General features: G+C 51.8%; 1 protein-coding gene across 6 annotated transcripts in view; it reads right to left on the bottom strand.

The window, feature by feature from the left end:
• TBC1D2 (TBC1 domain family member 2) overlaps positions 1-27267 on the bottom strand; it is a 47106-nt gene that overhangs the window by 4367 nt on the left and 15472 nt on the right. For 5 of the 6 annotated variants that reach the window (XM_045562621.1, XM_045562619.1, XM_045562622.1 and 2 more), the window contains 7 exons: positions 24630-24763; positions 20980-21176; positions 13427-13822; positions 7792-7902; positions 6076-6260; positions 4598-5074; positions 216-336 (listed from right to left, as the gene is read on the bottom strand). In XM_045562621.1, coding sequence (XP_045418577.1) covers positions 216-336; positions 4598-5074; positions 6076-6260; positions 7792-7902; positions 13427-13822; positions 20980-21176; positions 24630-24763 — 1621 coding nt within the window. Of the gene's footprint in view, positions 1-215; positions 337-4597; positions 5075-6075; positions 6261-7791; positions 7903-13016; positions 13297-13426; positions 13823-20979; positions 21177-24629; positions 24764-27267 lie in introns of those variants that run through there. The other variant, XM_045562625.1, reaches the window with a different exon arrangement.

The following is a 27267-nucleotide window of genomic DNA, read 5'->3' as shown; positions in this document are numbered from 1 at the left end:
GTTTCTAATGGCATGATGTCACCGCTGGAATAGCAACGGTCTAGCCCAACAATTCTCAAAGCCACCAGCTCACCGGAACTTCCCAGGAGTCCCAGAGAGGGTTATCAGCCCACAGTACAGAGGAGAAGTGGAAGCCTGGAAGATTCCCTGGCTTGTAGGAACAACTCAGGGCACTGCCCTGCATGGCCGCCAAGTCCCCTCCCTATCCCGCTCACCTGGGACGCCATCAGTGTCTTGCTGTAGTAATCGGGGGGCATTATGGTCTCCACGATGGCCACCAGGCACCAGAAGGCGCTCTCCTCCTCGTCTAGGACCAGCAGAGCGATGGCCGCCAGCCTGGAGTGGGAGGGAAGGAGCCCTGGCGTGACCCACACAAGTCAGAGCCCTGCCGGGCAGCCCATGACGGAGGTGGCTCACTGGGTCCCAGGGGTAAGTCCTTCTACACAAGTACCATCCAACCCCTCTCCCCACTCCCTAGCCAGGCTGGTGGTCCCGGCACCTGGAGTGAGATGAACACTCTTTTGGGGAAGATGACCCTGGCAATTTCCAGATCAATGGGGACCATTTCAGAGCAGGGGCTCTGGAGTTAGCTCGCCTGGGTGTGAATCTTGGTCTTGCTGCTTCCTGGGTGACCTTGGGCAAGTTACTTAACCTCTCTGAGCCTTAGCCTCCTCATAATAATCACAGGACTGTTGTGAGGATAAATGGAGTTAATTTAGTGCCTAGCATATCGCCGGAAACATAGTGAGCTCTTATAAATGTTAGCTATCCTCACCTTAATAATCACAGGCTTTGAGACCCTGGCAAGCACACTAACCTCTCTGAGTCTGCAAAGTGAGACTAACAATATCTGCCCCCCGGCTGGGAGTGAGCAGACGGCCCTACAGTGCCTTGCTCACTGGCCTATACCAGGTGCTCAATGCACACAGTTCTTTTCCTCCTCTACGTCCTTGCCCCTCAAAGCTCTCATGAGGCTCTAGTGAGATCACAGGTGAGAGAAAGAACCCGCCAGGGCTGAGCAGGGAAGTCTTCCTGGGAGAAGTACTGTTTTCTCTCCTTCTCCCGTCTTCCCTGGCAGCTCTCAGCCACAGCCAATCCAGGAACACATTTCCCAAATGCTAAGTGAACACAGGGTCCCATATTCAAAGACAGGTGGGGGATGCTGCGCATTCCAGCCCCGGCTTAGAGGCTCACGACGTACACTAACCATGCTAGTAAAGCCTCTGAGAAACCCTGCAGTAACGAAGCCCTGTGTGACTGACTCCAACTAACCCGGGGTCGCCCGGCGGGCCGTGGAGGTCCTTTTGTACGCTGCACCCATGGAGGCCTGGTGGGTCCAGCACTCCCCAGAGCAGCCTCAGGGACACGTCGCTTTACAGCATCTGAAGCCTCAGACTCTCTGTGCACGTAAAGAGCATATTTCATTGTTCAGACATTTATGCTTCTCTGGGTTCTCACTAGATTGGATTCATGATCTCCACCCTTCTTCTGAGGTTCATGACTCCTTAGAAACAGGGTCAAATCTCAAAAGACAAGAAATCCCTTCTCTTTCTCTAGTAGATTGGGAAGGAATTTTTCCCCACTATGGCTCAAATATTTGTACAAACCTTCCTGAGTCTGAGCTGAGTGAGTGAAGAAAAGAATGGTCACAGAAATCTTTGGAAATAGGAGGCTCTGCCCTGTCAGAGCTGCAGGGAAGGGAACCTCCAGAGGTCACAGAGTTCAAGGATAGCAAATTTGAGGTATATCAGCCACCACTCTACTCTCTTTGTGCCCACAGCAGACATAACCAATTGATCATGGCAACATTCCCTTTGTCTATGCCCAGGGAAGACATAACTAATTGATCATGGCACTCTTTCCCCCTGGTCTGGAAGCAGCCTCAGAAACTCACTTAAGACAAGGCTCCAGGTAGCTGCCTCCTACTGGTCATTTCTGGGCCGGACAAATTCCTTATTGCACTGATGGGAAAACCAAGGCCCAGAAAGCAGAAGTGACTTGCTCAGGATCAAAGTCAGTTGGTGGCAGGGTGGAAACAGAACCCAGCACTCCCGAAGTCCAGCCTGGTGCTCTCCACCCTCCCCCACCCTGCTCCCCCTGAGCCTCAGGATGTCCTCAGGAGTTGGCTGCCAGCACTGGTTTGGACTTCTGCACACACTAGAAGGTCCATTATCCGAGGCTGGGTGCTGGGGCTTACTAACTGCCCAGGGCCACGGCAGGACTGCAGTAGGCCTGTATAGGAGGGAGTGTGTCAATGGGGACAAGAAAAAACTACTTTTAAAGCATTCCACTTATTTTCACAGGGAAATAGCTTTAAAATTTTTGCTGTAAATTAGCATTAGATCATCACTATGATAACTGTCACTGTCTAAACAGGCTGGATTTGTTGCCTTAGAAGCAGGGTCTGTCATCTTGAGACACCACACATGCAGTTCTAATGGCCACCACTAGATGGCAACTAAGACAAGTGCAGGGCCTGCAGGTTTGGGTTTCGGGCTTGCTATTACAATAACGTTCTATTTTAAGCAATCGCATATTTACATAAATACCAATTATCTGTGCTTGCATATCAAATTTAAGTAAAAATAGCATTCAGAGAAAGAGATTTAAAGAACACCCTCCGGGTATTTTCTGCCTCTCTTGGTCTCAGTTGTCCCTAGATCCCCTTCTGCGGCCTGTGTGCTACCTCTTTCCACACAGGGAGAAGTTTCTCTCCTTCCATGAGGCTATCGCAAGGCCCCTCCTGCTACAGGATGTTCCCCTACCCCTTCAGCACAGACTGAACTCCAGAGCAGGTCTCACAAAGGTTACATCTACACAGGAAAAAGGGTTTCTGGGAGGCCCTGGCACACCCTCTGCCACCGCTGCCATCTCAGTGAGCATGGGCTGCAGGAAGGACTGGGTTTGGGGACCAGAGTCCAGGCTTAGTAGCTGGCTCGGCCACCATGTGTGGTGAGGCACTGGGCATGTTCCTCAGCCTCTCGGGCCCTCTAGTCTCATGTGGACCATGGGGCCACCAATGCCCACCTCACAGGGCTTTCATGAGGATTAAATGGCATCAGGTATGCTAAGCACCTGGCATCCACGAGGCCCTCATCAAGCATTACTGCCCACCTGACCTTTGCATGAGATGTAAAAATTTTTATTCATACTAATCGCATCGCTTCCAGCTCCCTTACAGCTAGTCTTAAAGAGGCTTTGCAAATGTTGTCCCTTCTGGATTTTAACATGTTCAAACAGATAAGAAGTGCACAGGCTTTTGCTTGGCTGCTGAATGAATGAAATTTCTACAGATATTACCTGTAGCAGACATTTAGAGTGGCATGAAATCTGAACACAATTTCTAAGGAGGCTTAGACTGGGAGGCATTATGGTTGGAGTTTAACTCTTAAGTCCCAGTAATTGTATATATGCATGCTCAATTTCACCTAATTTTAGGCTGGAAAAAATATCTACCCTTGAGAACCATTCAAATTTGAGTGAGAACAATTTGGATGTTTACTCTGTGTTAAATAAATGTCACACACCACCTAGTCTGAAAAAAGAGCAGAATGGCTTATGTAAATTTTGCCTGAGTATATGTGTGTTTAAATTAAATTGAGTCAAAACTTGCTTTGGAAAATATTTGAAACGATGCAACCTCTACTGAGACACCTGGGGACATCCAGGACTGTCCCCTGCAGTTTTGGAGGGGGCAGCCCTATGAACCAGGTGACATCATCTCCTACCCACAATCCCTTCCTCCCTCCCCTGCTGAATGGACCAGAAATGGAAATTGTTCCAGGCTGGCCCATTCAGATTCCTTCTTTGGGAAATTCAGGACTGGGACACGAGGGTTGAGTACGTGAGGGATGGGGTGAGAAGATTCACTGAAAGGCCCAAGGTTCAGGGGCTGAGGCCTCCATTCCAGCAACCTTGATGGGCCCTAAACATCCCCAAAATGAGTGGGCAGAGGCTGGTTTGCTGAGAGAAGGAAGCAGGTGTGTAGCGTGAGGGAGAGGCCAGAGGCCACGTAGCCGCAGAGAGGGCTGCAGACAAGTGCCTTGGTGCTGTACGTCCTCAGGGGATGCCATCCCCAGGGACTAGGTATGAGGGCTGCCCCTGGGGCTGTGCTGTGCTGCGCCCCTGCTGAGAGGGCAGTTGCCTTCCTTCCAGTGACCAGCTGGTCCTCAGCTCTATTTTCTTTTCCTGGCTTCTGTGAGCTCCCTCTATAACATTTACAAATTCCCTTTTCCTTGGGCTCCTCTGAGGAGGGTTCATTTAAAGCAAATGATCTCAGCAAATGACCCCGACAGTAATGCAATATGTGAGCCAGGCCACACACTATATACTCCAGCAGACCATGCACGATGCTTTCTACGTGAGTCGCCCCTCCCTGAGCACAGATCAAAGGAGAGAGCACGGGACAGGGGGCCCTGAGCTCTGGCCTCTGGCCCATCTCTGTCTTGAACATGTCCTCTCACCTGCCCGTCCCCATTTGTCCAGTGGGGACCAAGCGTCCTGGGCTCACGTCTCAGGGATCCTGGGAGGCTCCAAAGAGACAGAGCAGTGCTCTGAAGGGTAAGGGCCGCGCCCTCACTCGGCGATAGCTGCTCACCTGTTCAGGCCCTGGCAGTAGCCGATGGTGGGGTTCTGCCAGGAGAAGGCCAGCAGCACCCGGCGGAGCTTGTCGGGGAAGCCGGAGGTGGGGCAGGTGAAGTGCTTGTTGTTGGGGAAGGTACGGTTCAGGTCCAGCTCGATCTGGCGGGCAGCAGGGTGCTTGCTGGCCTGGCTCCGGCTCAGCAGCTCCTGGTAGCAGCCGGGAGCGTGTAGGTGCTGGGTGCGGTGGTGGACCAGCCACCTCCAGACGCGTGGCCGGTGTTCGTGGGGCACTCCTGCCCGCAGCAGCTGCTTCAGCTCGGCCGAGGGCACGAGCTCAGCCAGGGCAGCCCAGCGTTCCCGCAGCGGCCGCTCCACGGCCTCGAGGGACAGCAGGTGGCGGGAGTGTACCTCCAGCGCCTGGATCTTAGCCAGCAGCTTCAGGTCTTCTACCTCGTAGTCGGGCACCCTCAGGAAGCCATACTCATCATACTCACTGCCAAAAAAAGCCCATGTTAGCAAAGCCTTGCAGAGCCCTGCCCCAGATAGGGGGCAGTGGGGCGGGGGCGGACCCTGGGCCAGGTTCGTGCCTGGCTTCATGGAAGGTTAGCCATGTGGCTCAGGACACGTGAGTTCAGTTCTATCAACCTCAGTTTGCTCATCTGTATAATGGGTGTAGGAACCCTGCTCTGCCTCATGAAGACCCAGTGAGATCCTCTGTTGTAAGCTGGTGGGGGCCTGGAAAGCACCTGGTACATAGTAAGTGCTTAGGAGGTATTCGCTCACTCATTCTGTGAAATATAAAGCACCCTCTTATTCCACACAGCCTTAGGCCCTGGGAGCCCCGCACTGTTAACACAGAACCCCACTTATCACAGCCACTAAGCCCAAGGATGGATGGGGAACAGACAGCACCAAAGACAAGCAGAGGTGGGACAGCTGGGGACCCATTCCAGATTGCCTTTCACTTATTCAACATTTATTCACCCCTACTATGTACCCCGCACGAGCTATCTCATCTAATCCCAGTGATCCTGCAAAGCAGGGCTCTTAGCCCACGTCTTATGGAGACTGAGTATGAGGCTCAGAAAGGTAAAGAGACTTGTCCAAGGTCACACGGCAAGAGAGCCAGGTCTGGCTTCAAAGCCCGGGCTCCTGCCACCACTGGGCCACCCAGCCTCCAGGGGCCTTCGAGCACAGCCACACGCATTTCCGTTATGTTTAACCACTGTGTCCACTGTGCTCAGCACGGGCTTGGCACAGAGGCGGCAGCCGGCTTGTCTCCCCTCCTCCCCTCTCTGACAAACACGTCTGTGGGGCACCTGGACGAGCAGAAAAAGCGGGGCCTGCAGGCAGCCCCACGTCTGCGCTGACGTGCTGGCTCTGAGCCTGCACTGCCTCGCTGCAGCCACACGCCCGTGATCTGGAGGTCACAGGCGGTAACGGCTGTGCGGTGCTCGCGCACGGTCACTAGGGACCGGCAGCCGCTGGGCTCACCTGATGGGGCTCATCTCCACGCCGTCAGAGGCCTCGCCGGCTTCCCACTGCAGCGCCTCCTGGGTGAGCTGCCTCAGCAGCTCCACGCACTCGCTGGCCTCGTCCCCCACGGCCTCCTGCAGCCTCCGCAGCCCCGCCAGGTACTTGCTCTCCACCTGGCAGTTCCTGGCTTGCAGGTAGGCGCACTGCAAGAGGGAGGGGCACGGCTGGTCAGGCCGCCTGGTTGGGCCTGGGCTGCCCCACAGCTTTAGGGCAGCACTGCCCTCATCTGCCCCGACACCTTTGCACCGGGAAGGGAGATGGGCCCTGAATCCAGCGGTTTCCAGCAAGGCAGGCAAGAGGGGACCAGGCCCAGGGCTGGAGCTGGTTCAGAAGAAAGAGGGGAAGGATGCACAGGGACAGTACAGGCTCTTGCATGGCCCACAGTACCATCCTGGTTCAGCCACGGCTAGCTGTGTGGCCTGTGGCAAAGTTACTTAACCTCTCTGTGCCTTAGTTCAGCCATCTGTAAAATGGGGCTAATAGAGAGTCTTGCCTCAGGATTCTGGCAAAGATCAGAAGAGCTGACATATAAAAGCTCTTCCCAGGGCAGCTGGCACAGAGCGAACTCTGTGGGTAGCATGACAGAGCACTTGCCCAGGGGACGGACACTGCCCTTTGCCCTCTGCTGCCACCGTGTGGGCCAACACATCACATCCCTCCCCCTTCAAAGCCTTCACGCACCCTCTTCCCTTGCCTGGGACGCTCCCCACGACATGCCCCTCTCCCTTAAACTTTTGTGTTTCTAACTATATAAGCTGGATGGTGCTAGGCAGGTCAGGCCACCTCCTTGTTTTCCATCTTTGTGAAATGGGGACAGTAAACATTTGCTTAATGACTCCTGGGCCACCCTGGCTTCCCTCTCATCCTAGGGTGGCAGGGGGTGGGGGGACCTCAGGGGCAGGCTGCAATTCTGCTGCACCCCTGCCCAGGTCACCAACTGCAAGCCACCCTCTGTCCTGCCTGTTGTCCTACCTGTCCTAGCTGGTTCCCACCTCTCTCACCAGGGCTCTTCCTGAGTCCCGTCACCAACACCCTCCTCGGGGACTCCTGCTATAGACTCCAAACAGGCCCACCCCTGCCAAGCAGCCACAGCAGCCTTCTCCACTCTAAATCCTTCAACAAGTCCCCAGTTTTCCTCGGAGTAAGCTCCAAACTCCTCAGCTCCAGCCTCACGTCTCACGCTCCCCAGCCCTGCTCCCCACCTCAGGCCGCAGGTCTTTACTAGCTGTCTCTCTTCCTGCAAGGCCTTTCCCCATGGGTTGCCTGGATAACGTTCTGAGGACTTAACTCAGAAGATACCTCCTCCAGGAAGCCATCCCTGACTTTCCTTCCTCCCTGGGGGCCCCCATGAATCCCGTGAGCCCTGTTCATTTTGATCATATTCAACCTGATCAAAGGAGCGTCTGCCCGCTCCTTGTGGGCAGGAACCCGGCTTATTGGTCTCCACACCCACAGCCGCCCAGTGAACACTGCGCAGTGAACACTGCCGAGCAGATGCCCAAGCGGCCAGACCACAGGGCTCTGGAGAAGAACCTGACACGGGCCCTGCTCACGAGGGGCTCCATCCAGAGGGAATGCAGACAGGTGACGAGGAGAGTGAGACGGGGGCTGGCAGTGTGTGACCAGAAGGGTGGCCGGGGACACAGAAGATCGGACAGGGCTCCCAGCCCGCACCTTCACCAGGAGGGCCTTCTGCTTCTCTGCCACCTTCCTCCAGATCTTGGTGACCTGGTGGATCTCGGAGTTCAGGAAGCGGTTCTGGGTCCGGTAGGCTTCCATGTCATCCTGGAGAGGACAGCACAGCATCTTATGAGTTGTACCACAAACACGTCCCTGGTCTTGGGGGGTCACACCCTCAAAGGAGCTCCAAAGCCTCCTTTCTTTAGAAATTTCCAATAATGGCAACAGAAAAGGAAGTCTGAAAGAAATTGAATTACCCATGACCCCTTCTCTACTCCTGATGCCGGCGTGATGTGGTGGAGAGAGTGCTAGGCCTGAGTTCAAGCTCTGGCTCTGACATCCTGGCTGGGAGGACTCAGGCAGGACACTGAACCGCTCTGACCCTCTGTTTCCTCATCTGTAAAAGGGGGAAGTACCAAGTGCCCTACTGGGTAGCTGGGAGAGTAAATGAGATAACGTGTGATAACACTAAATACAGAGACCAAAAGATAACAGCTGCTCAAGTAGTGTTTGTTTTTAAAATCAACCTATTTTATCATATATTTGTAATCATACTGTGGATGTTTTTTTACTCAGTGTCACTATGTAAATGCTCCTCTATGTTGCTATATAAGTTTCCCAATGATCTTTTCTAATGTCTGAGGATGATTCTATTGGGGTGAATTTGCCATAACTTACCTATAATCCTTTTTCTATTGCTTTTATAATCTGAGCCCTGAGTGTTTTCAGTTGGCTTTTAATTACGAATAATGCTGTGATGAACATCTCCGAGTTTTCCCTTTGCAAGATGTCTGGTGCAGGGAGTGAGCTGCCTGCTGCTGGGGCATACAAGGAGAAGCTGGACAAGCACTGGGAAGGTTCACGCAGGGACCTGAGCCTCAGAGAAGGATCAGCTACAACAAGGGCTCTCAATCTTTATTCTGCTGGGATGGATACTACAGAAGCCATTCAGTCACATGACACATGCTCACAGCTATAGCAAATAATTCCAGGCTATCTACTGGCTGAAACGTAACCCCTTTCTCTCCCGCTCTGAAAAATGTACTGGGCCGTAGGTGAGTGAAAGAGGTGCTGCAGCAGGGATGACCTTGGACAGGCCCTGATTTATTTGGAAATGCAGAACCTCACAGCCTGTGTACACAGCCCACAGGTGGTCCTGGCCCTCCCTGGGTGGGTCTTCACTCTGGCCGAGATGATCTCCAAGGTCCTCCCAGCCCGGAAGCTCCAGCGCATGCCCAGGGTCTGCTGCCCTCCACCTAGACGCTGACCTTCTGGGAGGGCCTGTTCCCAGGGCTCCCGTGGCTGCAAGTGAACAGCCCAGGCTGACCTCATCTCGTGGCTTCTTACCACCCCACTGGGGCTCCCGTGGTGCCTGGGCTGAGAGGTGTGCTCCAGCTGAGCGTCCCTCTGCTCTCTCCTGGCTGGACCCAGGCAGTTCCGGCTCCCTGGCCCTGTCTCCCTCCTCTCCAACCACGTCCCTGCCCCAGATCAAAACCCAGGCTCTCTGCCTCTCAGAGATGCTGCCCGTGTGTGCCAGCTGCTCCTCTGGGCAAGTTTCTGCCTGCTTCCCCCGGGACTCCCATTTCCTTGTGCTCATGTGGCAGGCGCGGGGAGATCAGGGAGAATCCTCACGTTGGCGGTACAAGGACCAACCTCCCGTGGTTCAGGATTCTCCAGGACCGCTCCCTGCTCCCAAGACAGAGTTACATTTTATTGTCTGGAGATTTAGAAATTCATGAAGACAGAGGCTGCGAGGCTCCCTGCATCACCCTGGCACGACCCATGACACCACCACGCTGAGCACGTTGTCTTGTTTAATCCTCCCAGCAACCCCAAGGGAATGCCCTTTCCTGGCTCTTGGAACACAGATGCGGTCTCAGAGGCTCCGAAAGGGAAGCAACTTGCCCAAGGCCACACAGCAGTATGAGGCAGGGTGCGACTGAGCCCAGGTCTGTTTGCCTCTGAAGCCCCAACCACAGGACTTCCTGCCAGGCACCCTCTGAGTTCCCTCGCAGCTGGAACCCACCTGGATGCCAAAACTCTAGTCCCCACCCTTCAGGGGTTGCCATTTGAAACCTCCCGGCTGAATGCATGCGGGCTTGTGTGTCCTCTCCCACTCAGCAGGCAGCATGGAAACAATACACAGAAGATGCCGGTGCTGCCTGGAGGTCGGGGCAGGGATGCCGGGGCCACGCTGCCCGGATGCAAACCCCGTCTTAACCACTGAGCCTCTGGACAACTCACTTCACCTTTCTGTGCCTCGACCCTCATCTGGAAAATGAGGATGATAACAGCACAACATCAAGGGGTTGCTGGGAGTCACTTAGTTAATATGTGCACAAGGGTTAGAATGTGTGTGTCCTCTCCCTCACTGAGCTCTCCGACAGCTTGAGCGCCCCCATTTCCCATGCTGTCCCCCCAGGTCATTTCCCCCACTGCTTCGGACTCTTCCAAAGCCTGAGAAAATGCAACGAGCCCCCAGGCAAGGGAGGGAAGGACCTGCCATTACCTGAGCTCCTGCTGGGAGCCAGGCCCATCACCCTAACATTCGCTATTTTCTTTAATTTAATCTTTACCACCGTGCTGTGGATAAGAAGTAAAGTCCTACAATTCCCATTCTATAGATGAGGAAACAAGCCCAGAGAAGGTAAGTTCTCCTCGGTCCGGACTGGCAGGGAGCCAGGGTCCAAAGCCAGGTGTGTGCAGCCCATGGCTGGTGCTCACCAAAGGCCGCTGAGCGACAGCAGCCCTGACTCCAGCACCGGACACTGCACCAGACACCTCGGGTCCTTCCTCCTTGTTGCCACCCTAGGCCTGGACGTTGCTCTCCGGTATTGCCAAGGCTTTGGAAAGAAGGCTTTTTGTCACATAAGGTACCCTGCTCCCAGCCCCAGGGAAGGCAGACACACCAGACAGGGAGGCAGGTGTGACCGTCCCCTTCCCATTCAGCTCATGGCCCTACCTTGAGTGCTCTTCTTGGCTCAGAACTGTAGGGAGGAAAAAGAGAAACCTCAGAGAAGAGAAAAGTCACATGACAGTCACCAGTAGAACAAAAAAAGGAAAACACAGCCGAGAAGGGGGACAGGTGAGAGGAGAGCCTGCCTGCCTGCCTTTGCAGGGATCAGGAACCTGGAATTCTCTGGGACATGGCCGTGGACGCGGCCCTGTGCTCGGGTGTGGAAGGCAGTGAGTGCCCTGGCGTGGGAGGCCCGGCCGTAGCTGCCTGGCCGTGGGTCAGCCCTTCCCCTCTCCCCAGCTCAGCTGTCCCTGCCAGAAAATGAGGGGGCAGACGAGATTTCCCAGTCTCCCCAGGTTTGATATTCAAGAGGTCAATGATCCTATCTCCAAAATGACAGTCTCAATAACAAGGGGGCATTTCCCTAAAGTTGGGTGTCCTCAGTCACAGGGCAAGCAAGGAACGTGACACTCTCTCTCCAGACTTAAAGACAATGGACGTTTGACGGGTGTCCTAAAAGCTAGAAAATAAAGAACACCAAGTACATACAGCTCTTCCAAGCACAAAACACTGGGCCTCCGAGGAGCACGTGGAAATGTGTGTTTGGCTAATGTGAATCCACACCCAGAGTCTCCTCACATCTGGCTTCGCTGACAAAATATTATAAATTCCTGAACATGTAAATTCAGGGGCACACTCAGTCTCCGAGGTGACCCATGAATACAATCAGCTCTCTGGGCAGTCTGGAGCCACCCAGCTGACCTATTTCTCTGACCTCTACATCCCGGCTGCTCTGCTGGGTCTTGAATAGTGGATTCCAGCAGGAAGGGCGGAGAGAAGAGGAAGGCTCTCGGCTGGGGCAGGACAGGGTGGGTAGCAGTGCTCACTGCCTGCAGTGAGGACCGGTAGCTTTCCAACAACACCTAGCTGCATCTGCATTTGAAAGGTATGGCTTGGTTTTAACCCAAAAGAATCTCTGATTTCAGACTACATAAGGGAAAAGATTCAGCAACTGGTTATGTGGTTTTCCAGTATTTGCTGAAACAAAGGGAGGGGGACTTGGGCTTCACCTCCTCTTCCTTTATCCTTCTAACAACCCTGAGAGGCAGGACCGGTTGGCCCTTTTATAAGAGGTGAGGTAACTTGCCCAGGGTCCCATAGCTAGTAAGACACAAGCCTGTCTGACTTCAAAGCTTGGGCGGTGGCCACTGGTCAGTGCTGCCTGCTGAGAGCTTTTCTCCCAAAAGCTTCCTGATTGCTTTTTTCTTTTCTTTTTCCACCTCCTCCCACCCAGCAGTTCCTTGATATCGGGAGTTCCCAAGGTTATATGTATACATGGACGGTCACATGTGGCTCCAGGACAGGGATCTGCCCTGAGAAATGCACTGTTGGCCAGTTTTGTTGTGCAAACATCGTGCAGTGGACTCACACAGACCTAGGCGGCGTAGGCCACTGCACACCTAGGCTATGTGGTGTAGCTGTTGCTCCTAGGCTACCACCCTGTCCAGCATGTCACTGTCCTGAATACCGTAGGCAACTGTAACACAGTGGTATTTGTGTATCTAAACATAGAAAGGGCAACGTGTATGCTATAATGTTATAATGGCTACAATGTCACTAGGTGATAGCAACTTTACAGCTCCTTTGTAATCTTATGAGACTACGGTCATTGACCAAAACATCATTGTGCAGAGCATGACTGCACATATGTGGCTCTAACTGGCAGGGTCTAGGGCAGGACTGCCCTGGTCACATGGCTCCTTTAGGCCCAGTGGGGACAGGGAGCACCCTCCCCGGCCTCGGGCCTCCGGGTGCGGCAGCTCCTGTCAGCGCTGTCTAGAGAGGAGGCTGCAGCCCACAGCAGGCGACACACCTCAAATAAAGTTCCTGCCTCTGTGGTGCCATGGGTCCCTGTGAGACACGGCAGCCTGGGGAGAGACAGGGACAGAGAAGGGGAAGGATGGGGGAGGTGGGGATGGCGGCAGTAGCTAGGAGAGGCAGCAGAGCAGGCAGACTGGTCAGCAGATATGAGCCCCCCCATTCCAGCTCCCCACTTCCTCAGCACACGACTCTGGGCACCATCCTTAACCTTTCCCAGCCTCGAAATTTGCATCTGTAAAGTGGGGCGCACACAAGTGACTGCCTCCTAGGGTTGGAGCAAGGACTAGAGGAGACGACACAAGCAGAGCACTGAGGACAGGGCCTGGCACACACTAAACATTCCGTAAGTTCTATCAACGGGAGCAGCGATCGTTGCCATTACCGTGCGCGAGCCCCAGCCAGCTGCAGGTCACCGGTACTGTGCGCAGGACTGTGGGCGGAAGGCTGCCCTGGCCCCTGGGGGTCACGGGGGCATCGGGATGGCAGTAAAGGAGGCTGACCCGGCCAGGCCCCAGACTCAGCTGCTCTCGGGCTCTTTCATCTCTAACTTGATAATCTAGAGACACCTTCGCTTTTCAGCAGCCCAGGACATCAAGGGCAAACTGCGCTGGGTTTTCTGGTGAAGAAAGTGAGAAGCACAGAGCCATGCTCCCACCAACACCTAAGTCCATGCGAATCGTCCAGGAGGAAGGGCCACCCTCATGCCACCGAGAGAACCTTAGGGTGGAGAGCACGCCCTCCCCGAGGGCCCAGGGCAGGACTGGCACCAGGCCCTGGAGGGAGGGCCCCTACCTTCAGGTGCTCCAGCCTCTCCTGCTGGCTCAGGAAGTCCCTGTCAGCAGCGTCAGGGGGCACAGAGGGCCGGTCAGGGGGGTGTACGAAGTCCCGGGTGACCTTCTCAGAGAGTTGGCAGATGACCTGCTGCTTGGCCTGGTTCTTGTCCATGAGCAGCCGCACGTGCTGCTGCAGCTCCTGCACCTGCCGCTCCCGCAGGCCCACCGTGTGCGCCAGGCTCTCCCGCTCCTGCTCCAGGGCCTCCACCCGCCCGCTCAGCTCTGCGATCTGCCGCACTTTGTGCCGCACCAGCTCCAGCCGGTCCTTGTCCTCGGCCGCCGCCAGGTACGCGCTGGACGCCCTCTTCTCCTGCTGGGCAGCCTCCAGCGCCTTGTGCAGGATCTTCACCAGCTCCTGGGCGGGGACAGGGAAGCGTCTTGTGAGCGTGGGGAAGGCCCGTTAGTCGCCAGAGCCGGGACAGGTGTTACCTCCAGTTCTCCTGGCCGCCCTGAGAGGTGCCCAGCGACACCCGGGCACCTCATCCCAACACTCACTTTTCCCTTCTCTGTTCCAAGGGTGTTAGCTGGGCCCCTGGTTCCCCAGCTCAGGACCCCATTTCCCAGCCAGTCACAGCTAGGTGTGGCCAAGTGCCTATTCTGCCTAAATGGGAAATGAAAAGTGTTGGGGACAGCTTTTAAACCACCGGACCCACACTCCCCTGGCCCAGTTCCCTCTCCTTCTGGCTGGGAAGTGGCAAGAACTAGCCACCTCGGACCCACAAGCAGAAGTTACATGTTGAGGAAGGCACAGTTGCCCCACCAGCTCAGAGCTGCCCACCGACCTGTGGAGTCTGTAATGTGAGAGAGAAATAAACTTCTTACTTGTTTTAGGCCATGGCACTATGGGACTTCTATGTTACTGTAGCTGAGCCCATACCCCGACATGTACACGTCCATTTCACGGATGAACAAACTGAGGCCCAGCAGAATAGAGTGGAATTCAATCCCAGTTATCCAGATTCCAAAGCCTGTGCTTGGTCATTAATAAAACCAGGGTAGAAGCTACGTGGCATTACTCTTCCCTCTCAGCCCTGTGGCAGACGTTACTAGTTAATCTCCATACTCCCTGTGAAGCCTAGTTGAGGCCTCAGAATCCTTCTCAATATAGCATCCAAACAGTCACGACCAATCACGCTGAGGCAGCCTTAGAGAGGAAACACACTGGCAATCCCCAGGTACAGCCTCACTCAAGCTGCCTGTCCCTAGCACCCTCCGCCCGCCAAGTGACGGCTGCAAGGCTGGCGGAAGGAGGCGCCAGAAAGTTCAGCAACAAGACTTGGATTTTTCCCTTGCCAGGGGCAATTGATTCCCGTGGAAACTCCAGGTCTGCTCAGCTCTCTGTGCCTTCAAGCCTGAAATCTCCCCAGAACTCAGGCCTGTCCTGCCCCAAAGCAGGGGTGTGAATTCATTCAGGGGCACGATCCGAACACCAGCAGCTCATGTGGACCTCACCCCAGACAGGTGGTGCTTTTAGGCCACCTTGCCCTGCTCTGTGCCAGTCTCATTTGGAAAAACCTGGCTTCCTAAAGACATTTTGACTGTACCACGCCAAAGCATTTGAAATGAATGCATCAGCTGGATCGGGTTATTTGCTAAGAACAATTCCATTTTGGAGAACTGCCAAAAATCATGACTTTACTTGAGAAGCTAATGACAAGACCACAGTGGCATGCATCTTCTGAAAGCTGGGTACTAGTGATCGTCCCTTCCCCAGTTCTGTTTTCCACCCACCCATCCGTCCAAACTTTATCAAGCACCCACTCGGTGCCAGGCCCTGTGCCAGGTGCTGGGGCCCAGAGAGGAACTGGTCACAGTTCCCGCCTCCAAGGACCACAAGGACTGGTGGGAGCAAAGGCGACCCACAGCAATGGAGTGATATACCCCAAGAGAGGGGAGCAAGGGTGTTTGTGGGGGCCCACAGTGGGGGAACACCGACTCCTGCCTGGGGTGCGGGTGGGGAAGACCAGTACACTCTGCAGAAAGGCAGAGCAGTTTAGACTAAGCCCTGAAGACAGAAGGGCCAGCGAAGGTCAAGCAGCAGGTGGGAGGTGAAGGAGGGGCCCTTCCAGACTCAGCACCAACAGCACTAGCAAAGATCTGGAAGGGAGGAGCTAGTGTGGCACTGTGGGAGCCCTGGGGTGTGGCAGGCAGGTGGGGTGGGGACAGGACAGGGAGTGCAAACCAAAGGAAAATGTCCAGAATGTTTGGAATGAGCTTCCCAGGGCTCAGCTGAGAGAGATTAACATTCCTGTGGCTCTAGGATGACAAGAGCCTAGACCATTGTCTGAGATTTGGAGATTACCCTGGGTAACTGCCCGGTGAAGTAACGAAGTAACGCAGGGACACCACTGTTCAGACTTGCCCTAGGAGCAGAACCCGAGGGTGTCCTTCCCCCAAGGAAGGCTCACTTCACTACCTCTTTCTTCTTCTTCCCTCCTCTGGCTCTCAAAACCCAAGAGCAAGATGCCAGCCCAGGAGGCCCCCCACCTGCCCCCAAGCTTTGCGCCACAGGAGACAGGCTGTGGGGAGACAGCCAGGGAAGGGGAGGGAGCCTCAGTGGGGCCTGAGAGAGGAGTGGGAATGGATTATGGATTCAGGAAGCCTAGAGTCTGGAAAGGCCCTAGGGGACCTTCCGGGCCAGTCCTCTTGCTGTCACACGGGGAGCCTGAAGCCCAAGGAAGGAGAAGGGTAAGGACTAAAGGGAGACGGTGGCTCGTGTGGGAAAACTGGACTCCAGCGGACGGTGCCCAACTCCTGATCCAGGGTCCTTTCGCTTCCCCATGCTGTGTGGTTCGTGGATATTCAATCTCTTTTTAAAAATGGAAATAACTTATGTTTATAGCAGCATTATTCACAATGCCAAAGAGGTGGAAACAACCCAAATGTCCACTGACCAAATGAATGGATAGAAAAGATGTGGTACATACATACAATAGAACATTATTAAGCCTTACAAAGGAGCATGGATGAACCTTGAGGACATTATGCTCTGGCTTTGGAGTCACATAGGCCTCAGGTCCTGTTCCAGATCCACAGGGATGCATCTAAGAGGATGGCCTCAGGCTGGTCACTTCACTGAACCTCAGATTACTCATAATTAAAAAGGATATAAAGGCCCCTACTCCACGCAGAGAAAGTGTGCCCGGAGTCCTTCCCCAGGGTGACAGGGCCAAGGTCCCTTCCAACCCTCCCTCCATGGTGTCAGACCCAGGGCCAGGGACACATACTCTGAAGTCTCCGGCTGGTGTTCTAGGGAAGGGAGAAGCCACACGTTGCCCCCATCAGGTTTCCCAAACAAATGACTTGCCTTTCCCCAGTAATCCTGACCATGCTGGGGTGGCCCCAGAGGGCCCTAGGCAGGGTCCCGGAGGGGTTCATCCCTCCCAGCAGCCAACAGATGGCCAATAGCACCACGGGCAACAGGCTTCCATCTGCCAGGGCAGACGGTCTTCAGGCTGGGTGCCACTTTGTCAACTGAGGGTCTGAGTCACCCGGCCAATCAGCCATCTGGTGCTCTCTCCTGGAGTCCAAATCTCTTGCGGGGCCAGTGCTGCAGGTGCCGGGAGAGACAAGGCCTAATGGGTATCAGAGTTGTCCTGTGGTTTAATGTGACAGCAGGGAGGCACAGGGAGTGGTGCACTCACGTTTTTCTAAAGAGCAGTCTGGTGCCTGTGTCTGCTACTAGCCCTCGCTGTGAGATGATGGAGGAGAGGAAACAGAGGGGACCAGGGTCCCAATCCTGGCTCCTCCAGCTGTGTGCCCATGGGCAAGTCACCCCCTCGAACCCTGGCTCAGCCCCTGGGAGACGCTGGGAAGGCAGGAGCTCTCAGAACCTCAGTTTCTTCTTCAGGAAAGGGGGATGATAACTGCTGTAAGGACTAGGGAAACCCACAGAAAGCCCCAGCACAGTGCTGGGCCACACCACATCCTTGTAGTTCTCATGCTCCTATCTTCTCTTTCCCTCTGGACGGTGAGGTCCCTGAGGACAGATTTAGCCCCAGTGGGCCCTCAACAGCATCTAACAGAGTTTGAGATACAAATTTTAAAGGGTCACTAAAGCCACTGGCAATGGAATTCCCACGTCCTCCTGAAGCTTGGGGTAGCAAGAAGGTGCCTTCTACTAAAGAGACACAGGGAGGCGTCTTGCAGATGTAGCCCCTGGGAGTCCAGGGGCCACTCTCCCAGCAGATGTCCTGGACTCTGAGGGTCTCAGATGGACAGTGGCTTTCCGAGCAGCATTTCTGAGTGCCTCGGGCACCAATGGGAACCCAGAGGTTCTCCTGGTTCTTTCCATCCCACGTCTGGGCCAAGAGTCTGTCTCCTTTTCTCCTTCCCCTCTTTGGTTTGGGTACCTGGGCTACAAGTGAAAGCCTAGAGTTAGGGGGCTGGGGTTCCTCCCTTCCTAAGGTGGAATGCAGACTCTCACTGCTATGGCCCCAAGAGTACAGTTGCTGGAGGCACTGCCGGGCTCCCTTCCCTATCACCTCGGAGCCCCGCGGAGGGGTGCCTCCCTCCCCGGAAGGCAGGAAGGGATGAACATGAGGGTGAGGAAGGCTGCAGTTACAGCTTTAGCCGTGTGGCCGGGTCGCTGCTGGGTGCCAGGCACTGGGCTTTCTGAGTCCGGGCACAGGCCTCTCCAGTAAACACAGCTGTGACTCCATTTGTAGAAGAGGAACCTGAGACTTAGAGAGGCCAAGAAACTTGCTCAGGGCCAGGATTTGGGCTTGTGCTGCCTCATTTAAAGGCCTGAAGACTGAAGTGCATTTGTGAGTGGGTCAGAGGGCGTGCAAATGCACTCACATTGTCAAAGCCTAAGCCACAAGGCTCATTCTCCTCCAGACCATCTGCCCCAGGACACGGAGCTGAGGTTTATTTTAAAGTAACCTGATAAAAAAAATCCAGATTCTTTAATGCTCGCACAACTTTCTCCTGCCATTTTCACTCTGAATGTACGGGAGCTGCCAACGGCCTGGGCGGCCCTTGTTAATCTCCACGAGTCTCGCCTTCATTGCGCGGCACTCAGGGGCAACCCTAAATGGGATCTAGGTCTCACAGGAGTTTTCCACTTCATCTGACAGTTCCTAATGCCTCAGAGAGAAAGGCCGAGTCAAGGGAGGCTGCCCATATGTTCTAGAAAGAATGGAAGATGAGGGGAAAGGAGAGGCGGTGTTTACACTGAGGATTTTTTCCCTTTCTGGGTTTGGGTTGAGATTGAAGCTACACTAGTCCAGGGCGGGGCGGCTGCTCTGGCTCCATTAACGCCCTGCCAGCTCTCAGGGACGTCCAGCAGCCCCCAACAGGAACACTAAGATGCCAGAAGGAAAAGATAGCTGGGCTGCTGAGTGGCACGACAGGGACTTCACATGTAATTACACATATGGCTGTTGATTTGCTGCATGCCTGTCTCTGCCATGAAAGGGAAGCGCGGTACAGGCAGGGCCGGTGCCGCTTGCTCACTGTTCTTTCCCAGCACCCAGAACGCGGTATGCACATAACACAACCTTAATAAAGATCACACAATACAACCTTAATAAAGATCGGAAGCCCAGGGCTCTGGGAGGCTAGGGTGGGAGCGAAAGGGGCGGCCTTGCAAAAATAACAGGAAAACACCTAGTCCTACAATTTCCCCAGTAACGGTTAAAGATCAATCCTGAATTCTCTTGCTAACAAGCACCCTGCGGGAGTTCTGTTGTGCACAACTGCTAAAAGGAGCTGAATGGACTGAAAAGAGATATAAATCTCTTTTTTTCAAAATTGGTTTTTTGAGAATCTGCTTTTACAGGGTTCCTGAGTAACCAGGTGAAGAATGAGCTACAGCCTCAACCCTATCTCCAGGACAGAGTCACGTGTACTGTGATGATCCCTTCTCCAAGGAAGGCAGGAAACCACGTCCTGGACTTTGACGTCCTTGTAGTTTTTGTTATCTACCTGCTGCTCGTTTGTTGTCAGCTGATAACCATCGCTATTTTTTTTCTCTCTTTGTCCCTGTTAAAATCAGCGAGCCACTTGGGCTGGCTGCTGGCGCCCCCTTCTCTTTCTTTGGGGTGCCACACCATCTCCCTGCTCTCTCCCCCTTCTCTTTCTCCCCTCTCTTTCTCTTTCTTCTAAGAAGATAAAATAAATTTTACTTTTATATCTTAATTGCCATGAGAGATCTTTCTCCACCGGCGCTGTGAGCACCTACTAGCCTTTCCAACCTAACAGGGAGGATGGCTTGAGCCCGGGAGTTTGAAACTAGTGAGCTATGATCATGTCACTACACTCCAGCCTGGGTGACAGAGTGAGATCACTTCTCTAAAAATAAATAAATAAAATAAATAGATAAATACTTCGTGAATAAACACACAGATTGAGAATATATGAATGAGTGAACCCCCTCCTTTGAGAACCCTAATCACCAGTTGCTTCATTCAGCGCAACCCCTGACCTGGAATGAAGCCAGGAATGAAGTCTCTGCGGTTCTCCCGAGTCTGGCTAACAGTGGTCAGTGCTTCATCTGGGCAGGAAAGGCAGAGAAGGGGCAAAACTAGGTAGGGAGAGCATTGCTCTGGGCTGTCTTCTCCAAAAACAGGGCAGAAAGGAAAAGACATGTACAAGGAGGAGAATATTCAGAAGTAAATAGAGTACACACCCCACCCTCCCTAGCCTATGACCTTTGGAGCTAGGGTCAGAAAGCAGAGCAGGACTCTGGGGAGCCAAAGTGCAAACACAATAGCTCAGGCCTTCCGCTCAGAGGAAAAGGAACCTGCCACTGGCGGCACCCCCAGGCCACACCCTTGGGATCTACAGTAACGGATGCACACTTAAGTGCTTTTATTATGCAAAAGAGAGGCTGCCCAGTGCTGTGAACTGTCCCTACTTCACAAGAGAGCCCCTGGATTTTAACAGGACTGACTCTCTGGGTTGTAGGAATTTTGAACGATTTTAATGTCTGTGTGTGTGAGTTCTGTTTTCTACGACCATGCAGCTCTTTCTTTTTGTAACTCCAGTAATTAACTTCTTGCTATATTAAGCCCAAATCTTCCTCCCTGTCACTGTTCTGTGTTGGTCCAGCTCAGCCCGGTGGCCACAGACACTGCCTGTTTTCTTTGTCCTGTGACAGTCCTTCAGATATCTGCACCCAGCTATCAACTGCCACGTTAAAGATCCCGCAGCTCTGTCGGCAGCCCCTCCTGTGCCCCTGCCTCCAGATCACAATACAGTCCTCCTTCAGGTGTGGGCTGAGACCATGCATGGCTCTCCAGGAGGGGTCCAAGAGACAATTACTAAAGTAGGTCTCCAGAGACACCTGCCCTTGGTGGCCTTTTGTCACCTAGCTTGACAGCATGTTTCTGAGTAATCAACAGCACACTTCCAGTGTTCTGCAGTGCGGCCTTTAAAGACCACAGACTGGCTGGTGCGCAGCCGGGCTAATGGGCTAATGGGCTAATGCATCCTGTCTAGCTTGTCCAAAAGGCTCCAGATCGGGAGGGGTCCCCTGTAGTCCGCAGCCTCCCTGGGGCCAGAGCTCACCTTCTGAGATTTTAACTCCTTGGTGAGCATCAGAACCTGTTGCTCCAAGGCCACCACTTTCTCCTGGGCAGTTCGGTTCCACGTGAGTCCTTCGGAAAAGAGCGGGAAGGTGTTGTTCTGGCGCTTGGCTTTCTGAATGAGGTTGGTGGTCAGAGAGGACTTGGGTGCAGGCTTTGGAGAATCCGCTGGCTCTCTCGCTGCTCAGAGGAGAAACACAGAGGTTAGAACTGATGATATCAGTAGTTCTTAACCTTGAGCTTGCTTCAGAAGCACCTGAGGGGCTTGTTAAAATGCAGCATTATTTACACAGTGCTGGCCGAGTCATTTAACTCATCTGCTAAACCGTGCCTGTCTCCCCTCAGATGCCAAGCTGCATGGATCTGTCTCATACTACCCTGCTGGTGTTTGCCAGGTAGCTTTCTCCGTAGGCACAAGCCCTGGCAGGATGCCTTGTTTCTATGGCAAGATCCCACCTCTACCCACTGGGAGATTTTCGAAGCACATAGATCTGCCTGTTGGTAGAAACACATAATGAAAACTCTGCATTCTTGCTCCAGAGAGCAGCTCAAACTCTTACTTTATTCTTATTCTAAGCTAAATTAGGAGACATATTTCCATAGTTGATTACCTCAAGGATGCACAGTCCTTTTATTAATATTTCTTCTAGAGCAAGGGTCAGCAACCTATGGTTCACATGTCAAATCCAGCCCACAGCCTACTTTTATAAATAAAGTTTTAGTAGAACACAGACATGCCATTTGTTTATGTGTTGTCTATGGCTGCTTTCACTCCTCAAAGGCAGAGCTGAGTACTTGCAACAGAGACCCTGTGACCCACAAAGCCTCAAATACTTACCATCTAGCTCTTTACAGAAAACGTTTGCTGACCACTTTTTTCAAGTCACTAAATTTTATTCTTAAATCCAAAATCAGGGAATCACTCCCTTGGGCTGCCTTGTCCTACGTTGACCCCAGCCTGTGCTTTAGGGCTGTGCCATCAGCTTACATCAAGGGACATTTAGTGGCCTGATTATGTGGTCAAGGAACCTGGAGAAGCTTGTTCACGGGGGACATATACATCACATCGTTATGAGGCCCTAGGAGGAGAAATCCTTTCAGCCCAGTGCCCAGAAAAAGCTTTGCCTCTTCTAAGAAAATATATTTTTAGTCATATGGACACTGGAAATAATATATTTGCACTTCCTTCTTTGCCTTGGCTGCTGGGAAGCTCAAAGTCACATTTGCTGCCTACTGTCAGATATTCTGTAGGATCTTATCTCGATTTTATCTAAATCTCCTAACCCAAATGACTCACTTATTTTTCCCCTAATTTTAGTAAACTATCACCAATCCTTTTGAGACTAAGCTGTTAAAGGTATTAAGAAGAAGGATCTGCTATGGGACTTGAGGGCTTGGGGGATTCGATGAATGACTTAGCATGAGACCAGGCCAAGGGCCAGCCAGTCTTGAACAGATGAAGAACTACAGTAGATGACAGGAACCAGACACCCTTTGACCTTGCTGGGTGCAAGAACAGAATGGTCTTGTTCCAGACCTAAGAGAAATCTGTACAAAGCAGACTGCAGAGCTCAGAGGGATGCAAGGCCTCTTTCTCTTTCCTGTTACGGGGTCTAGGAGAGCAGGGAGACTCCCCGGAGCTCTGCTGCCCTCTGATAACACTACTGTCCACCATCCCTGAGGATTTTACAGTTGGAGAAAACGAAGCCTAAGACGGTGGGTTTCAGTCAGTGCCCTGGGATTTCATGGGAGTGTCTCAATGGCTGACCCAGATGGGAAGGTGGAGTGGGAAGAGCAGAGGAAGAGCCCAGAATCCCAGCCTCACCTCAAGTCTGCTTTTATCTGCTTTCTACATTAGAGTTTGTTTAGGGGGACAAGGGTCTGGCAATAAAGATGTTGTTTGAAAAATCACTGACTTGGAAAATGAGGCTTCAGGCAGCAATATGGGGCCAGACTGGGGCAGCAATATAGGCCCAAATCCTGGTTCTGTCACTTACTGTGGGGCCGTAAGCAAGTCACTCCACTTTTCCATGCCTCAGTCTCCCCATTTATCAAATGAGGATAATGACAGCATCTACTGCTCCAGCTGCTGTAAGGATTAAACAGGTCAATGCAGGTAAAGTGCTTAAAGGACATAGATGAAACTTGAAAAGACTCTGCTAAACGAAAGAAGCTGGTCACAAAGGACAACAGATGTCCAGAACAGGACAGAAAGTAAGACAGAATGTAGATTAGCGGTCGCCTAGGGTTAGGGGAGGTGAGGATTCGGGGTTGATGGCTAAAGGATGCAAGTTCTCTATGGGGTAACAGAAATATTCTAAAACCGATTACAGTAATGGTTACGTAACTCTGTGGATACACTGAAAGCCACTGACTTGTACATTTTAAATTGGTAAATAATATATGCATTATATCTTAACAAAGTTATTACCAAAAAAATGCTTAGTGCAGCCTAGCACAGAGTAACTGCCACATAAGTCTAGTTTTATTATTATTACTATCCATCCACTACAGTACTGACCATCATGCCCTGCGGGGGCCTCCCCAGGCACTGACTATTCCAAAGGGCTGCCTTTTCTAAAGCCATTTCTATATAGCCCAGGAGTGCTCTCTGCCATAAGAAGACCCCACAGTTCTGCCTTAGCAGTTTTCTCCCAACCGCTTTTAAGTTGAAATATGTTCTAAGGACACCAATACCAATTTCAAAGAAGCCAACTTCCTGATGGTGTGAGTCACTCGTGTGTTGCAAAAGAAACAATCAAATGCCATGTCAGCCTAAAGGCCATTTGCTCCATGTCTTCAGGCAGATTTGATCTTGATCACCCCAGAAAGGCATTTTTATACCCTTTCCATATATATATATTTACATATATATATATATGTACCTTGTTTTTTTTAGAGTAAGAAAGAAGCAAAGAAAAAAAATGAGAGATATTGTGTTTTATTTCTTCAAGAATCATTGCTAAGAGTTTCAGTTTGGAAAGATGAAAAAGTTCTGGAGATGGATGGTGGTGATGGTTGTACAATAGCATGAATATACTTAATGCCACTGAACTGGACAACTAAAAATGGTAAATTCTGTTATGTATATTTTACCACAATTAAAAAAAAATCATTGCTCCTAGACCTCTGGAAACCCAGGAGCGACCTGGAGAGTTTCACCTTGACATGCTGAATGTGTTCCCCCAAATTCATATGTTGAAGCCCTAATTCCCAGTGTGATTGTATTAGGAGGTGGGGCCTTCGGGAGGTGATCAGATTTACATTAGGTCATGAGGCTGGAGCCCATGATGGGATTGGTATCCTCAGAAGAAGAAAAAGAGACCAGAGCTCTTTCTTTCACCATGTGAGCACACAGCAAGAAGGTGGCCGACTGCAAGCCCAGAAGAGAGCCCTCACTAGACACCAAACCAGCCACCACCTTGATCTTGGACCTTGCAGCCTCCATACAACTGTGAAAAACAAATGTCTGTTATTTAAGCCCTGCAGGCTATGGCATTTTGGTACGGCAGCCCAAGCAGACTGAGACACACACGAACACACAAGGGCTGGTTCACAGGGAGGAGAGAAAGCACTCATTCCAGCCCTGAGGGGCTGGTCTCTGAAGGTGGCTCAGAATGGACACAGGCTCACCTGGGGTGCTGGGGTCAGGGGCTGATGGATGCTCCTCTCTCTGAGGCTCCCCACTCTGTGGAGACTCTTCCCCTGGAGGTCCACGGCCTGTTCCTTGGGCTTGCTTGTTGCTGCGGATACTGTGCATTGTGTTTCTGAAAGGACACGAACAGAGAGGAGCATGAGGCTGACAGCCCTGCCATCCTGTCCCTCTGCCCTTCCTGCTGGCACTGCTGGAGCTCAGCCTCGTCCCCACAGCCCAGTCATCTGAAGTGCTGTCCCAGACTCCCGGCACCTAGAAGAATGCAGCCCCCTGCACGCCACTCCGTCTCCCTCACCCTCCTTCTTGGCGCTTATCACCTTCCACACGCTATAGTGCTTACGAGCAATATAAGCTTCACTCCCTCACCCCCCAATCCTGCTGCTGGAATACGAGCTCTACGAGGGCAGGGATGCTTGTCTGTTCTGTTCACTGATGCATCTAGAGTGCCTAGAACAGAGTCCAAAATACAGAAGGCTGTTAATACAGTGTGTTGAATGAATGTTCAGTAGACTTGCTGAATGAATTTTCCTAAAACCTTTATCTGATCTCCTATCTGATTCAAAAGCCACCAGTGCCTCCCGACTTCTGCTGAGATAAGTTGCAAACATCTCCTGGCACCTTCCGCCTTGCTCTCTTTCTCCACTCAGAGCTGTCCTCTCTGCAGCCCTCACTGACCTCACTGTGATCTCAGAGCCTCAAAGGAGCTCACACGATTGCTGCACCTTGGTCAAGTACTCGTCTAGGCTTCAGCTTCATGGTGTCACTTCTTTAAGAACAAGGCTCTAATCTACCCGCATGCCTGCTGCTGCCTGACACTGGGTTGCATGTGGTCAGAAACAAGGGTCAGTCACGTTTGGTTTATAGGAAGGAACCAGGTAGCACTAAAGGCTGGCCCGAGACTACAGACCACAGAAAAATTCATAATGAGCCAGATGAAAAAACAGCTCAATTGAGGCTATTTTTCCTTGCAAAGAGATAAAAGTAGACATATTCCAAAATTAATAACAGGGAATAGGAAATGATTAAAGGAGTTCAGCAGGTCAGTGTATTTCAAACTGCAGGTTGTGACCCACTGGTGAACTGTAAAATCAGTTTAGTGTCATGACCAGAATTTAAACCATGAAATAGAAAGTATAAGAGTGCACCCCACTTAGCAAGCATTGATATTTTGTGAATTACTTATATGTGTAGTGAACTATATAAAAAAATTATTTTTTACTATGGCCATGGTCAGCAGTTTGAAAACACTGTATTAGGAGGGCATTTACTTAAAGGGCAACTATCATGTGGTCAAAAACAAAGGAAGTGAAAGTCTACAGACCTGTGCTGGAGACCTGGATTTGTTATGTAATTCCTACGTGCGATGTATATTTCTAGCAATGGACAAATCCCTGTGAAAAACCCTCATTCCACAAATACCAACACAGACTTAAATATGCAATGTAAAATTTCTGAGGTAATTGTGGAATGAATAGAAATAGAATATATGACTCTCAAAACAGTAGAGGCAAAAGACTGTTCAACCTAATTGGAATCTTTGGGTGATTATTCATTGAACTTGAAAGACCTTGGTTATTAAAAGGTGCTTTTCCCTCACTGAGAAATCGAGGCTGTCTCATTCCACAAACTGAATGAGGTAACTCAGGTAAAGTGCAGAACATGTTGGCAGCACATAGCCGTAGCTCGAGATTCGTTCCTGCCCCTCCCCAACAGGGCCTACAAGTTCTACTCAAACTAAATTAAAAATACTTATGCAATAGTTTTATTGAAACATAATTCACATGCCATACAATTGACCTATTTAAAGTGCACAATTCGGGCCAGGTGCGGTGGCCTACGCCTGTAATCCTAGCACTCTGGGAGGCCGAGGCGGGTGGATCGTTCGAGGTCAGGAGTTTGAGACCAGCCTAAGCAAGAGCGAGACCCTCGTCTCCACTAAAAATAGAAAGAAATTATCTGGCCAACTAAAAATGTATATACAAAAAATTAGCCGAGCATGGTGGCGCATGCCTGTAGTCCCAGCTACTAGGTAGGCTGAGGCAGTAGGATCGCTTGAGCCCAGGAGTTTGAGGTTGCTGTGAGCTAGGCTGATGCCACGGCACTCACTCAAGCCTGGGCAACAGAGCAAGACTCTGTCTCAAAAAATAAAATAAAATAAAATAAAATAAATAAATAAATAAAGTGCACAATTCAAAGGACTTTGGTATATTCACAGAGTTGTGCTGCTATAACCAATCAATCACGTACAAGTTTTTGTATGGGCGTGTTTTCATTTCTCTTGGGACTACAACTAGGATTAGAATTTCTGGGTCATGTGGTAACTCTGTTTGACCCTTTTGAGGAACTCCTAAATGGTTCTCCCAAGCAACTGCGCCATCTTCATTCCCAACAGCAGTGTGTGAGGGCTCCAGTTTTTCCACAGCTGTCGCTTTGATCATGACCATCCTAGTGGGTGTGAAGTGGTATCTCACTGTGGTTTTGGTTTGCATTTCCTTGATGACTAATGATGTTGAATATCTTTTCATATGTGTACTGCTCATTTGTATACCTTCTTTGGAGAAAGGTCTATTCAGATCCTTTGTCCACTTTTAAATTGGGCTCTCTTTATTGAGTTGT

This window comes from Lemur catta, chromosome 10 (assembly GCF_020740605.2).
Source record: "Lemur catta isolate mLemCat1 chromosome 10, mLemCat1.pri, whole genome shotgun sequence".
NCBI lineage: Eukaryota > Metazoa > Chordata > Mammalia > Primates > Lemuridae > Lemur > Lemur catta.
Note: the sequence above shows the minus strand (reverse complement) of the source record. Positions and strands in the feature narration are given on the sequence as shown.